The sequence below is a fragment of the Lampetra fluviatilis genome, chromosome 65, assembly GCF_964198595.1.
Source record: "Lampetra fluviatilis chromosome 65, kcLamFluv1.1, whole genome shotgun sequence".
Classification (NCBI taxonomy): Eukaryota; Metazoa; Chordata; class Hyperoartia; order Petromyzontiformes; family Petromyzontidae; genus Lampetra; species Lampetra fluviatilis.
Genome location: NC_136339.1, coordinates 947,538 through 962,709, shown reverse-complemented (window position 1 = coordinate 962,709; position 15,172 = coordinate 947,538). Strand labels below are relative to the sequence as shown.

The 15,172-nt window shown below is 52.7% G+C and overlaps 1 protein-coding gene across 1 annotated transcript; it reads left to right on the top strand.

Moving 5' to 3' along the window:
• The first annotated feature begins 948 nt into the window (after positions 1 to 948).
• On the top strand, positions 949 to 13,306 carry LOC144952074 (myelin protein zero-like protein 2). Its single transcript, XM_078882474.1, has 6 exons — positions 949 to 1,005; positions 6,904 to 6,955; positions 7,689 to 7,858; positions 9,680 to 9,890; positions 11,682 to 11,916; positions 13,205 to 13,306. The coding sequence occupies exons 2-6, from the start codon at positions 6,922 to 6,924 to the stop codon at positions 13,266 to 13,268; spliced, it is 714 nt and encodes a 237-aa protein (XP_078738600.1). The 5' UTR covers positions 949 to 1,005; positions 6,904 to 6,921; the 3' UTR covers positions 13,269 to 13,306.
• Positions 13,307 to 15,172: the final 1,866 nt, after the last annotated feature.

The following is a 15,172-nucleotide window of genomic DNA, read 5'->3' as shown; positions in this document are numbered from 1 at the left end:
CCGCATATAAATCTATAGACTCACATAGAGACCCCATACACTCAGAGATGCAGACTCGTTTAAAGACCCAAAGACTCATAGCTTGAAATTGTATTTCTTTATAAACTTCGTGTTGTGTTTATTTCGTTATTCTCCCGGTTCTCCGGTTTTCTCGTTCTCTGGCAACACCCTTCATATATAGAGGACAGCAGAGCTTGGGAAATCGTTGTGAAGCGCCGCCTCCTCTGCCACCTGACGTGGGGAAGGTGTGAAGGATGTCGTGGGTTCGATCCCTACGCTGAAACCTGTACATTTTGAGTTTGCATTTTCTTCCAATGGTAGCGTGGATTTTTCTCCGGTGTTTTATTTTATACAAGCTTAAGAGTACAAACGTTTAGAATATTTGACTGCTATACACTTCCACGTGAGAATCCACTTCGTTGAGCTATGATTTGTGGTCAGGTGGCATCTGAAAACGAACAATATAGCTCAGTGGCCCTTACCTGGTAAAATAAGTACTGTATACGTGTTATCGTATTTATGCTGTTACTTATATTCTCCCCAACCACGCTAACAATGATTACACTGTAACAATTTTTTTGTTCCTGGGTAGTAAGTGTTATTATCTAATTTCTTATGCCTCAAAATGCTATTATTCCCCATAAACTTTTCTTTTGTGACTAGGACAGTGATATTTTGAAATGTGCCTAATTTGAATGAGAAAACGTGGTGTGCATTTGTGTCATTCCTTCACATAAAGTCCTGGTCACAAAAGCACCCCCAGGTAAGATGGCGGCCATCTTCACACATTGCGATGACGCCATTTCCGCTCTACACCCCGCCCCCTGACCCTCCCTTCTTCAAACATTGCGATGACGTAATTTCTTCTTTACACCATCCTCGTCCAATCACGCGCGGGCTCCTGTGGGCCGGGGCGCGCGTTCTCGCCGCCGATTGGTCCGTCAGGCGCGGCGCGTCTGGCTCACAACGCGGCAGTGGCGGAATCGCGGGAGCCGGCACTGTTGGGTGAGTGGGGGGCGCAGAGAGAGTGGTGGGACAGAGAGAGTGGTGGGGGCAGAGAGAGTGGTGGGACAGAGCGAGTGGTGGGACAGAGCGAGTGGTGGGACAGAGCGAGTGGTGGGACAGCGCGAGTGGTGGGGGCAGAGCGAGTGGTGGGGGCAGAGCGAGTGGTGGGGGCAGAGAGAGTGGTGGGGGCAGAGAGAGTGGTGGGGCAGAGCGAGTGGTGGGACAGAGCGAGTGGTGGGGGCAGAGAGAGTGGTCGGACAGAGCGAGTGGTGGGGGCAGAGAGAGTGGTGGGGCAGAGCGAGTGGTGGGACAGAGCGAGTGGTGGGGGCAGAGAGAGTGGTGGGACAGAGCGAGTGGGGGGGCTGGTGAGGAGTGGGGGGGCTGGTGAGGGGTGGGTGAGGTGCACAAGCCGCAGGTGAGTCGTGCTCACAAACTCGTCAGCTCCCCCACGCTTTACCTGTGGTGGGGGTATCATTATGATGATGATGATTGCTGCCATTCCGCTTGTGTTTTACCTCGGGAAACTCACCGACTCTCACGACTCTTGTCAGGAGCAGAAGGGGGGGCGATGTTGATGCTGTGTGGGGGGGGGGGGCGGCGATGTTGATGCTGTGTATGTGGGGGGCGATGTTGATGCTGTGTGTGGGGGGCGATGTTTGATTGTCTGAATCGGTCCTGGGCCTCCCCCTCGGTCGACTTGGCCTCAAGTGAATCACTGGTGCGGTGTGCAGTAAACATCGCCACTGGGGAGACAAAGGCGGTCGGGCGTAGTCATGGCCGCCTACCGCCTCGTGTGCCGTGCCGGCCTTCACAGGTGCTACTCGCTAACAGCACTCGCCTCAACAGTCTGTTGGTGCTTTACGGGGGTGACCTTTGCATTGAGTGAATTATCGGTCGTTGTTTCCGCATTGCCGATATTTGGCCAATACCAGTCACACTGCGTCCCCTCCTTTATCTGTGTTTGCACCACGTGGAGCCCTCTAAAGGGACGTCTGCGCCGGTTAGAGAAACATTCAGGCTGGCCCTGCACACGATCCATCCTGGGCTTTACCAGCAGGCAGGATTGCGTGCTGAGCTCACAAATCATTGACAGATCTGGACACAGTCCCATCGGTGAGCTCCTCTGGCAGGCGAGGCTTGCGTTGGCTGGGTCATTGTAGCCCGCATGCCAAGCCACCGCATACCCAAACAGCTTATTATGAAGAAAATAATAAGAATAAGTTTTACCCTTTCTGGAAATAAAAAAGGTGTTAAGATGTTCAAACACCAAATAGAAACATTTTGCAAAGAACCATGTCTGCATGAACCACACGTGCCTGTGGTAGACATGAAACAAACATGCTCTGACAACAATGCATGGCATTTTCTTTGAAACTGAACGGATAGAGGGGGCTAAACGGGCGCGACACGGGACTGGGGAAGAGATGGGGCTTGAAGCATGCGGAGCAGAGTGGCCTTGCCGATGGCCGTGAGTGGCCTTGCCGATGGCCGTGAGTGGCCTCGCCGATGGCCCTGAGTGGACTTGCCGATGGCCCTGAGTGGCCATGCCGATGGCCCTGAGTGGCCTCGCCGATGGCCCTGAGTGGACTTGCCGATGGCCCTGAGTGGCCTCGCCGATGGCCCTGAGTGGTCTTGCCGATGGCCCTGAGTGGCCTCGCCGATGGCCCTGAGTGGACTCGCCGATGGCCCTGAGTGGCCATGCCGATGGCCCTGAGTGGACTTGCCGATGGCCCTGAGTGGACTTGCCGATGGCCGTGAGTGACATCGCCGATGGCCCTGAGTGGTCTTGCCGATGGCCGTGAGTGGCCATGCCGATGGCCGTGAGTGGCATCGCCGATGGCCCTGAGTGGACTTGCCGATGGCCGTGAGTGGACTTGCCGATGGCCGTGAGTGGACTTGCCGATGGCCCTGAGTGGACTTGCCGATGGCCCTGAGTGGACTTGCCGATGGCCGTGAGTGGCATCGCCGATGGCCCTGAGTGGCCTCGCCGATGGCTCTGAGTGGACTTGCCGATGGCCGTGAGTGGCCTTGCCGATGGCCCTGAGTGGCCTCGCCGATGGCCGTGAGTGGCCTCGCCGATGGCCGTGAGTGGACTTGCCGATGGCCCTGAGTGGGCTTGCCGATGGCCCTGAGTGGGCTTGCCGATGGCCCTGAGTGGCCTCGCCGATGGCCCTGAGTGGACTTGCCGATGGCCCTGAGTGGCCATGCCGATGGCCCTGAGTGGCCTCGCCGATGGCCCTGAGTGGACTTGCCGATGGCCCTGAGTGGCCTCGCCGATGGCCGTGAGTGGCCTTGCCGATGGCCGTGAGTGGACTTGCTGATGGCCCTGAGTGGCCTTGCCGATGGCCCTGAGTGGGCTTGCCGATGGCCCTGAGTGGACTTGACGATGGCCCTGAGTGGGCTTGCCGATGGCCCTGAGTGGGCTTGCCGATGGCCCTGAGTGGGCTTGCCGATGGCCCTGAGTGGACTTGCCGATGGCCGTGAGTGGTCTTGCCGATGGCCGGTAGCAGCGGTGTCAAGATCGGCCTCTGTGGGTCAGAGGAGGAGGAGGCTCGTGAAGGACGCTGCTGCTCCTGGGCAGCTGGGAGGCAGTCGCCCTCCATCAACATCGACGGAAGGCAGAAGGATCATTTCGGGTTCAGTGACTGTCGCACTACACTGCATGCTACCCCCCCTACACATCTCTGAGTGTTAGGGGCCGTCCATAAATTACGTCACGCACCTAGGGGGGGGGGTTGAGAAATGTGACGTCACATCAAAATGCGCAACTTTAAATAAATATAGACAACACGTTCTACTAAATTAAGTAGACTTTTTAATACATATTTTTCCTACAAATTCAGTGCAGCGGCACATTAAATACACACTACAATGACAATAGTTTAAAGCGATTTGAAGCATGTGTTTTTTTTGGGGGGGGAGGCTTTGTGACGTCATATTTGAGGGGGGGGTCTGACTTTTTGTGATGCCGTGTGACGAAGGGGGGGGGGTCAAAAATTGTCCACAATCGCGTGACGTCATTTATGGACGGTCCCTTAGCTGCTGTACGCGCACAGGTAGCGAAACTCAACCACCATCCGTTGTCAAGAACCACACCGCGTCTGGGTGTGTGGACGATGATACAATTGATGATGTTTCGGGCAGCGGTCCTCCAGAGCACATGAAATATGCCAGAAGAGAGTGGGAGTCGGCACTTGCTTACAACTCTGGGGCCCTGCTGAGAATCGCGTGTTTAATGATGCCCCCAGTGTTGTTAGTCGGCTTCATGGAATGCTGTACAGGTTGCATCGAACATTACTATTAGGTAGCGGACACGGCACTCCGTGACTGTCCAGGTAAATGCACCCAGTCAGAGTGACTCAGCACACTTGTGCACTGCCACCGCGCCCTGCAACGCCGACACGTCGAGACACGCCCTGGTGATGGCAATGGTCGACCTCCCCGTCTCCCTCCAGTGGGCCCCCCACCTCACCCCCTCTCCCAGTGGGCCCCCCACCTCCCTCTCCCAGTGAGCCCCCAGTGGACCCCCCACCTCACTCCCTCCCACTTCACTCCCTCCCCCATTGGGCCCCCACCTCCCTCCCCTTGTGCCCCCCACCTCCCTCCCCCAGTGGGCCCCCACCTCCCTCACTTAGCGGGCCCGCTATCCCTCAGCGAGCCCACGTGGACAGGTGTGTGTGTGTGACAGTCACAGGTGTGTGTGTGACAGGGTCACACAGGTGTGTGTGTGTGGGACAGGGTCACACAGGTGTGTGTGTGAGACAGGGTCACACAGGTGTGTGTGTGTCAATTTGTGTAGCACTTCCAACAACAGTCTGTTCAGGCTGTACCGGGGATTTTTTATCTCCGTAGGAGAGTGAATGTTGTTGGAAGCGATGGCACAGTGGTTAACGCGCTGCAGAAGCGGTCCTCGGCCCTCCTCTAGGTGGACTCGGCCTCGAACGAGTACTCGGTGCGGTGTGTTAAAACTTCGCCATTGGGCAAGGCGTGGTGCTGGCCACCCACCCCCGCGTGTGCCGTGGTGGCCTTTATAGGTGCTCGCTAACAGCACTTACCGCAACAGTCTTTGAAGGCTATAGGGGGATCTTTGTCTTTGTAGGAGAACGCGAGAGTGTGAAAGTGAGTAGGTATGGGTGGTGTATTGAAAACATTTGATACTGCTACTGATACTCCTGCTGTTATGGAGTGACTCATGCAGCCAGCTGTGCCTGCACAGTTTGGTCGTACATGTTATGTATATCGTTTATTGTTACATTTGAATCACAGTTCCTATGATCACTGTTACATTGTTTTTATAGCTTTATTTTGGTGATTTTGAAAACATTTTGGTTTGGCCATGTTTGTTTGTTGTAGTACAGAGTTAGCCTGCTAACTTGAATATAAATTGTCTTGTGGTTGTTATTGTTTGACTTGCATCCCACTGGATTTTTGCACACAGCGTTGAAATACGGTGTTTTTTCTGGAAGACTTTGCTGTTTTTTCCTGGATTTTTCTGTTGCGTGTAGTCACTTTAAGATGTTTCTTGTTCATGTTTTTGTTTGTTGCATTTGCACCCGAGTCAAGAGCCGCCTGGCTCACAGGGTTATACCTAATAAATGAAATGAAACTGAGAGAGCGTGAGTGAATGTATGAATGTGTGTTTGTGCTTGGTGCAAGAAGGTAGTAGGTGCTCGCTCACAGCACTTTCCCCAACAGTCCGTGTAGGCTATACGGAGGATCTTTGTCTTTTGTGAGTGTGCGTTTGTGTGAGGGTGTCGAATTGTACGTGTCTGAATCTTCCGTTTCTTTGAGTCTGTATGTGTGTGCCAGTGTATGTGCATTGTCTGTTCGCCTCGATATTGTGTGTGTATCTGTTCGTGCATGTGGGGGGAGCGGTGGCATAGCGGGTCGCGCACTGCGCTACGAACCCGGCCAACCGATTTCAATTCCCACTCACGGACAACACCATCGATGATTGTTTGATCCTGGTCCTGGGCATCTCCTAGGTCGATTCAACCTCAAATGAGTACCTGCTGCAGTGTGTAAGCATCAGCACTGGGGAGACAAATGCGATCAGGCGAATATCTGTGAAGGCTATGAGGGATCTTTTTTTAGTGCCTGTTGATGCCTGTGGGGAGCTGCAGTGTGGTGGTTTGCACACGACACTACGAACCCGGCGACCCAAGTTCGGTTCCCCTTTCACATACATCAGCGGCAGTCATCTGAACCAGCCCTTAGGCGCCTCTCCTAGATCGACTACGATACATTCCTCCTGGTGCGGTGTGTATCGCGTCAGTACTGGCGTGGCGCTGGCCACACCACCTCCCCTCATGAGCCGTGCCAGCCTTCATGGGTACTTGCCATAAACAGTCTGTTCAGGCTACGTGGGGGATCTTCATCTTTGTGTGCGAGTGAGTGGAGTTTGTGTGTTCTTCCTCTGGGTTTATTCCTATAGCTAAAGACAACAAACAGTCCGATCTCCTATAAAGTAGTGGTAGTTGCGTTCCTGAAGAACACCACCTTATGGAACAATTATAACAGGAACAAACCGCGTTATATTAACCGTTTGGTAGCACATGAGATGTGTAACGAAGACCGATCAAAGACTGAGGCGTGGTGGGTAGCATCTAGAAGCATCCAGCAGCATCCCGCCTTGTACAGCTGCTTATACCTACTCGCCAGATGTAGTTCCGCTCGTTCAATCTCGTTATATCACAACTCGCATCCGTATTCTAAAAAAAAATGTTCCCTATGATACATTCATCGCGTTATATATCCAGTTCGCATTATGAAATCACACGGCATTTGCAGAACGGACTAGCACCACCCTCCTGCAAAAGGCGTATTGAGACTCGTTGAGGCTTTCCTGGGCAAACGAGTGGAAGAGTAACGATGATACTTTGTCTGTGTCGGTTGTAGGTGGCGGAAGGAGAAGCAATGATGCTCGCAGTAACCATACAGATACTGCTGGGTGAGTGGCACCCCTACGCACGCGCACCACACCAACACGAAGACAACGATTAATGCAGACATGATTCCTTGCAAACGGCACCACGCCCGGCCACATTTGTCTCCCTCGTGGCGACATTTACACACTGCGCCAGGTACTCATTTAAGGCTGAGTCGACCTAGGGGAGGCCCAGGACCGGTTCAGATTATCGTCACTGGTGTTGGCCATGAGCGAGAATCGAACTCCTGTCGACGGGTTCGTAGCACAGCATGCTAACCACTGCACATACCACGCACATAGCACACATGCACAGTACACACGCTCAAACACACAACACACAACAACTTCAGTACACACACGCACAAATAAAAAGATTCCCCATATAGCCTTAACAGACTATTGGGGCAATTGCTGTTAGTGAGCACCAATCACACACGATGCACACTAAAACACATACACAACATAGCACAAACATATGCATACAACCTCAAACAGCGCATAGCACACACGGTACACATACACAAATGCACACGTGTACATAAAGCACACACATCGAGTACACACGCCCAAACACAATGATGCAGATGCTCTGGTGGTGATTCAGACAGTGTTGATGGTGATGATCCTCATGACAGTGATGAAATTACAATTTTTTTTAATAACCCTGTTTGTGGTGCTCAATATGCGAACACTAATGGTACTGCTGCTGGTTTCGGTGTTGCTGCTGCTGTTGTTGCTGCTGCCACTGGTGCAGCGCTGCACGCCGCGCTGGCGATGGAGCTGTGGGGGCCGCGGGAGCTGCGCGCCGTGGAGGGGGCGCCAGTGCTGCTGCTGCCATGCGACTTCCGCTCGGTGGCACCGATCTCCCCGCTGCTGCGCGTCGTATGGCAGCGCCGGGACTCGCCAAAGCGCCCCGCACAGCCGGTACCGGGGGGGTGGTGGGGGGCGAGTTCTTGTGAGTATTTACAGTAATAAAATTAAAAACTATTACAGTTTTTTTTTTACCAGGTAAGGCCAACTGAGCTACACAGTAAACCCTCGCCATGCGCGAGTTCTGGATTCGCGAGTTTTTCATATTCGCGAGTTACTCAAATGTTTACCGATTCCCTATTCGCGACACCCACCAGTGGGCATAGTGCCTGCAGACCACCGACACCAGGGTGGTGTGCGCAGAATGTTGTTACATTGGAAACGGTCTGCTGCGATGATTAGGCATGCCACCTCGGCTGCCCGCTTAATCCACAAGTCTCGCAGTAATCCATCTCAGAATTCGCCATTGTGCATTTTTACTTTATGCGTACGACTTACAGTCAACTCGGCTACACATGTTTGTATAAACAAGTCGACTGAGTTTTTTTTATAGGAAAGCGAATGCAATCAGGAAGCAGGCTAGCGCTCGCTCCCCAGAGTGCTAAAATGATAACAACTGTGCGACATTGTTATCAAACACCCCTGCATCTCCCGAGAAGTTATCCTCCTGAATTCATCACCACCACCTCAATCGTCGTCAAATCATCAAACGTTATTAAAAACACTTAGTTTAATACATTAAAACCTTGGATTGCGAGTAACTTGGTTTGCAAGTGTTTTGCAAGATGAGCAATTTTTTTTAATAAATATTCATTTGATAAACGAGCGAGGTCTTGCAATACGAGTACTGTAGTACGTACAGTATACGCTTTGTCTGCCGAGTGTCACGTGATCACAACTGATATACGAGTGCTTTGGATTACAAACACGCTTCCGGAACGAATTATGCTCGCAATCCAAGGTTTTACTGTATTTATATTTTTTTTAGTGTAGTGATTGTTATTAAACATTTACCATTTCCCCCAATATGTTCACTCGTACCAGGAACGTAATCCCCATTTTTTCCATTTCAAATGAGGTTTTTTCTGCATTCACGAATTCCGAGTTTGTGAGTGTTTTTAAGAACATAACCCTCGCGGATAGAGAAGGGCTTACTGTATAGCTCTATTTCAGAAGCGACCTGGCCACAAATGAAAGCTCAACTAAGTGGCTTTACACGCGGAAATTTATAGCAGCCAAATGCTCTAAACACGAATGTGGAGTGAAAAACTGGAGGACCCTGGAGAAAAATCCACACGACCATGGGGAGGACATGCAAACTCCAAATATACAGCAGGCTTCAGGGTTTGGATCGAACCCACAACCTCCTGGTATACTGGGTGAGGTAGTTAACATCTCCTAGCCACCGCGGTGCCCCGGCAAAACCCTGATTTACGCCTCACCCAATACCCTCATTTACGCAAATACATCGTTCACTTGATTAACACTGCTACCCGATTAGCATCACCTCAACACCACCACACTTACGTCGCTGACAGCATCGTCCGTCCTTTCTCGCTCTCCGTCGCCTCTCAACCTTCGCCTCCACCACCTACCCTGTCAAACACTTCTTTTAATTAAGTCGTTTTGAATATTCTTTGTTAGCACCTTTCAGGAACGCTTCCCCCGACGTAATCCGAGGTAATTACCATACGTTACCTTGAGAACTTGCTACCACACAATGTTGCCACTTGACGTTGCCACGTGATGCCAGTTTTATTTCCCTGCCACTGGGTGGCAGCAGTGCACATTCAGAGCAACTCGCAGGAACACCTGCCGGGCTCTGCATGCGAGATCAACACCGTGCGTGGTAGTCACGGGGAACCCATGCGGGGTGCGGCACGTGTGCCTGAGCAAGGCTGTACGGGTGCGTGTGGTTGACGTGAACCGGCGCAGGTGCTGCTGCTGGAGGGGCCGAGCGACTGGCGCAGCGCGGGGCCTCTGCGTGGCCGTGCTCGCTGGGCGGGCCGTGTGACCGAGGGCAACGCTGCGCTGGAGCTGCTGGCGCCGCAGCCGTCCGACTCGGGCCTCTATTCGTGCGATGTCCTCAACCTCCCCGACGTGGACGGCGTGCCGACCCGCACGCAGCTCGTTGTGCTCGCGCGCGGTAACGAACGCGCACATGCACACACGCACGCACCAGAGGTGGGACAAAGTCATTGTTATGCAAGTCCAAGTCGAGTCGCAAGTCATCAAATTCATGACTCGAGTCTGACTCGAGTCCAAGTCACATGACTCGAGTCCACATCTCATAGGTGGGACAAAGTCATTGTTATGCAAGTCCAAGTCGAGTCGCAAGTCATCAAATTCATGACTCGAGTCTGACTCGAGTCCAAGTCACATGACTCGAGTCCACACCTCTGGCACGCACACACCGAGACAAAGGTTCCCCCCCCCGTGTAGCGTGTAAAATTTTTGGACCGGTTTCGACATTCAGTGTTTCAGCAGAGCAAGGTTTGCTTGCACCACTGCTTATGAACGTTCATATGTTTATAGAAGCAAGATATGAGTGCTAGTTTTTCACATACCTCTATAATTACACAACACAGAATACTTTCAGTTATGAAACTAATACAAGGCTGAGTTATGAAACTGACACGAGGCTGCAGGTGTTACCTTCGCGGACGCGTAGGGAGACGATAATGCAATGACAAAGATCCCCCGCGTAGTCTCTGACGTATGCATGTTGAACTTCTTTCACAACGTATGCAGCCAACCGTGCTCATCGGAGGGGCGGGGAAGGACAACAAACAGCGCAAAAAACTGTTCTTAAGAAATAAGATGTCACGCTCGATTTAAAAGTGCATAGCTCCAGTGGCTTCTTGATATCGGAAAAGAAGAGCGTTCCAGAGGGCTGCAGAAGCGCAATCCAAAGGCGCGCGATGCGGTGACCATCTTTGTTCCATGGCCAGCCAAAAGCCACTGCTGCTGCGAGGATGAGCAAAGTTTGCAACCCGCTACCACCACTCATACTCGCAGCGCCTCACGGCTCTCTGAACCTCCAGACGATTTCGGGAGGGAGGCGTGAGAGAGGAGGGAGAGGAGGGGAGGAGGGGGGTGGATTCATGAGAGGGTGTAATGGTGGCGAGATGTTCACTACCTCGCCTGGTATCCAGGAGGTCCATGGGTTCGATCCCGAGCCTCATGCCTGTTGCATATTTGGAGTTTGCATGTCTCTCTTCCTGTGGTCGTGTGGATTTTTCTCTGGGTCCTCTGGTTTTTCCATCCACATGTAGAATCAACGTCATACGCTCAGAGTAGTTGGCTGTTGCTATAAATTTCCATGCGAAAATAAGCCACTTCGTTGAGCTTTTATTTGTGATGGCCAGATCCCTTCTGAAAAAGAGCTACTTGGCAGCTCAGTGGGGCCTTACCTGGTAAAATAAAAAAGTAGTTTATAGGGGGGAGGGAATGGTTGTGCTCGCTCGGTCTGTACTCGAGGTGCTGGGACATGCTGTAGCCTCCTGAGGCACGATTCCTTCCCCTGTGGGACGGGGCAGAGAGAGAAAGAGAAGGGGGGGGGGGGGTAGAGAAGTAGAGAGGAAAAGGGAATGTTGGTGAGGAGAGAGAGAAGGAGAGAGTTAAGTTAGAAAAATAGAGGGAGAAAGAGAGAGTGAAGCCATCAAAGGCGCTCTCTCTCCGCCGATTTCCACCATCCAGCCGTACGGAGCAGGGCACGTTCTCAGATCTGCTTTCCCTTTAATTGGCTCTAATTGGGGGGTAATTGCCGGGATCCCACAGTCCGCCGCCTTTGTGGCGTTGGCGGCTCCTGCCCCCGTGGTGCCCCAGCGCCAGCTGAAGCCCCCCCGGGGCAACAAAGCCTTTCTGTGGCGGCGCGGGGGAAACCGGCTCTCAGCGCCGTCCATGCGCCCCGTCTCTCGCCTCTTCTCGTCCGCAGCGCCGACCCCCAGACCTACCAATGGGACGCGACCGGAGTCGGAGTCTGACTCGCCCACGCCGCCCGCGCACGCCACCGTGGAGAGTGAGCAACGCGAGAGGGCGTGGGGAAACGTGTCGTGTGCGAGGCCTGGCGCCATGCAGTTTGTGCTGGCTGGTGCGGGCCTTCTGGTGGGCGTGGCCCTGCTGGCCGCAGCGGCAGCGCTCGTGAAGAGGTCACGGAGGAAGGCGACGAGGTGAGGCGGCTCCGCTACAGCTGACAAGGGGGGGTGTGATTGTGTTGGGGTCTGATTGTGTGGGTGTGTGTGGGAATGGTGGCGTAGTTGGTTAACGTGCTGCACTACAAACCCGGTGACTCGAGTTCGATTCCCGCTCACGGCGAACATGGGTGACGATTATTTGAACCGGTAGCTCACCCTCTCCCAAGATCGACTCGGCCTCAAATGAGTACCTTGTGCGGTGTGCAAGCATCGCTTCTTGGGAGACAAAGGCGGCCGGGCGTGGTGATGGCCACCCACCCCCTCATGTGCCATTTAAGCCTTCATAGGTGTTGCTCGCTAACAGCCCTTGCTCCAGCAGTCTGTTAAAGGCTATGCGGGGAATCTTTGTCTTTGAACTCCAATCAAACGAATAATAGCCTCATCTCAGCCATTGAAAGTTGGAGTTGGCATCGTCCCCCCTTCTCCAGATTCCGAGGGTAATTGAGTAAGGTTCAGGACTGTGGCTCATGCAGCTGCAAAGGTTGCATTTGATACACGGTTCAGACCTCCTCACCAGAGACCCTGGCTGACAGAGGAGGTGTTCCAGCTGGCTTGAGAGAAAGTGACAGGCCCACTCCCATCGTCTCCAACAGTGTTTATCATTGCAAGGCCCCACAGGCCACTGGCGGCCCCGGGGTGGCCTTTAGTGCAGCCTCTGACATGCGGCCCCCAATAATACACAAATAGTGAAAACACCCCCCATCATCGTACTGTCAAAAACCCCAATGGTTTTAAATATGTGGCGGCCTTCACTGATGATGTCTAATCGGTGAAAGTGGGCCCCCCTCTGAAAGTTAGTGAGGAACACTGGCCTAAAACATCCCACGTTGGAGACTGAAGATGAGTGGTGGTCGCGGGTTGCTGAGGAGATCACAAATCACTGTCCAATTCCACATATTACAGTCCATAATGGAAAGAATGATCATTCGATCTTTGATCACCAACATGCACCTAGTCTGACACAAGCGCTGTGGTGACGACGCCTTCACTTAGTGGTGAATGAACGCTGCTGCTGCTACCACTGCTGCGGCTGCTATTTCTGCTGTAGCTTCTGCTGTTGCTACTGCTGTTGCTACTGCTGTCGCTACTGCTGTTACCTCTACTGCGTTTGCTGTTACTGCTGCCGCTACTGCAGCTGCTGCGACTGCAGCTGCTGCTATTGTTGTGGCTGCTACTACTGTTGCTCCTGCGGCTGCTATCTTCGCTGCTGAACAGACGCATGGGTGTGGAGTTGCGTCTTCACTTCCTTGTCTCCGTGTAACAGGAGTCGATTCGAGGAGCCAGAGGAGCACGGGGATGGGAGCACCGTGACCCTGGTGACCTCGTGAGGGCAGCACGGCGGTGGGGGACGACGGGGGACAATGGGGGCGGTGGGAGGGGGGTGCGGGAGGGCCGGGGAGGACGAAGTTGTTCGTCAATGTTGGGGCTGTAGGTTAATGTTGAAGCTGTGGGTCAGCATTGAGGCTGTTGGTTAGCACTGAGGCTGTACTATAGGTCAGCGTTGAGTCTCTGAGTTGGCGTTGAGACTGTCGGTCAGCATTGAGGCAGTGTGTCAAAATTGAGGCTGTGGGTCAGCATTGAATCTGAGGCTGTAGTTAACGTTAAAGCTGTAGGAAGCATTGAAGCTATGGGCAGCGTTGACAACTCTAGGTAGCGTTGAAGCTATTTGTGAAGAGTTGAGGCTGTGGGTCAGCTTTGAGGCTGTGGGTCAGCATTGAGGCTGTTGGTCAGTGTTGAGGCTGTGAGTCAACGATGGTAACCAGTGGTGAAATGATTATCCCCCTTCCAAAGAATCAGGATCACAGTTTGATTCCAGAAACAATCGTTCCTTTTATAGCATTGTGGTGAATGCTTTTTGGCACCTGTAGTGGGCTGCCAGGGGTTACATGAACCCACTGCGTACACCGCGTACAGATCTAATCATGTCCTTCTCACGCGTGTGAGGTGCTGCTGCCACGACATCTTTCCTGCAACAGTGGCCGTTCCGCAGAAATAGTTCTGATCGAGTACATTTGGTACCGGTGCGGTTGTTCTTACAGCACACGGAAGGCGCTGCTCCTGGGCCTGCTGTGTTTCACAGAAGTCTGTCCATAATAGAGGTTTTGTTGGATTAGATCGCGTAAATGTGAATGTGTCATTTAACCCGCCACCACCCGTCACACCCACTTACTAAGGGTTTGTCATTTAAACAAAACATGCCAATTATTTGCTAGTTCAGCACACACCAATGTGTGTTGGAGAGTAAACCCACAACAACATTTACAGTTTGAGTACAGTGACGTTTCGCCGGTAATTACATCAACCAGCCTCATCAGGCAACAGCCAGAGAGCGGTCTGCACAGCTTACACTGGCAGCGGGCGATGTCGCTGCTGCTACGGTGCGCGATCCCAATTGGGTAATTTTTGATTGACATTTTCCACATCGCTGAGCAAACATTTTTTGGAATATTTGCCAAATTTTGATTCCTGCTGCTGGCTCATGAAGTGCTGCCCCCAACCGCTCTCTCTTCGCACGACGTCACGGGATCTCTCCGTCGTCAAATGCGAGTGAAGCGGACGGCGCATTGGAGTTAATGTGCTCAACGCTCACTGTCGCAGTAATGACCTAGGGCGGCCTGCCAGATTCGAACCGCGGAACCTCTCCAGCAAGCGGTGATCGCTGACTGTGGCATCTCGTTAAGTTATTCCTATTTTATTATGAGTATTTGTCGGTGTTATTTATTGTCATGTCGACCCTGCTGTTACACGTCTACAGGTGTCATAGAAGCACCAGACTGTCTAGGGCAGAGGCGTGACTCTTAGTCGGAAGTTCACAAATGGGCCGCGTCGGGAGACGCAACTCGCCGTGGTGACGAGTTAATTCCCTCGCCTGGTGTGCATGAGGTCGAGCGTTCGATCACCAACCTGCGAATATGCATCTTGACATTTGGAGTTTGCGTATCTGTCTCTCCCCATGGCCGTGTGGATTTTTCTCCAAATCCACGTCACGCACGTTGAGAGTATTCGCCTACCGCTATCACATTTCCACGTGATGACGACGAGCCACTTCGTTGAGCTATCATTTGTGATAACCAAGTCACTTCTGAAAAAGAGCTACGTAGCTCAGTGGGCCTCACTTGCGACGTAGAAAAAAATTGTTTAAAATTAATTCAGTCACCCCCAGGGCTCTGGAACGTGCGGTACGACGCACCGATCGGCAGTTCGTCGGTGGGTGAATCCTGGACCCCGTAAC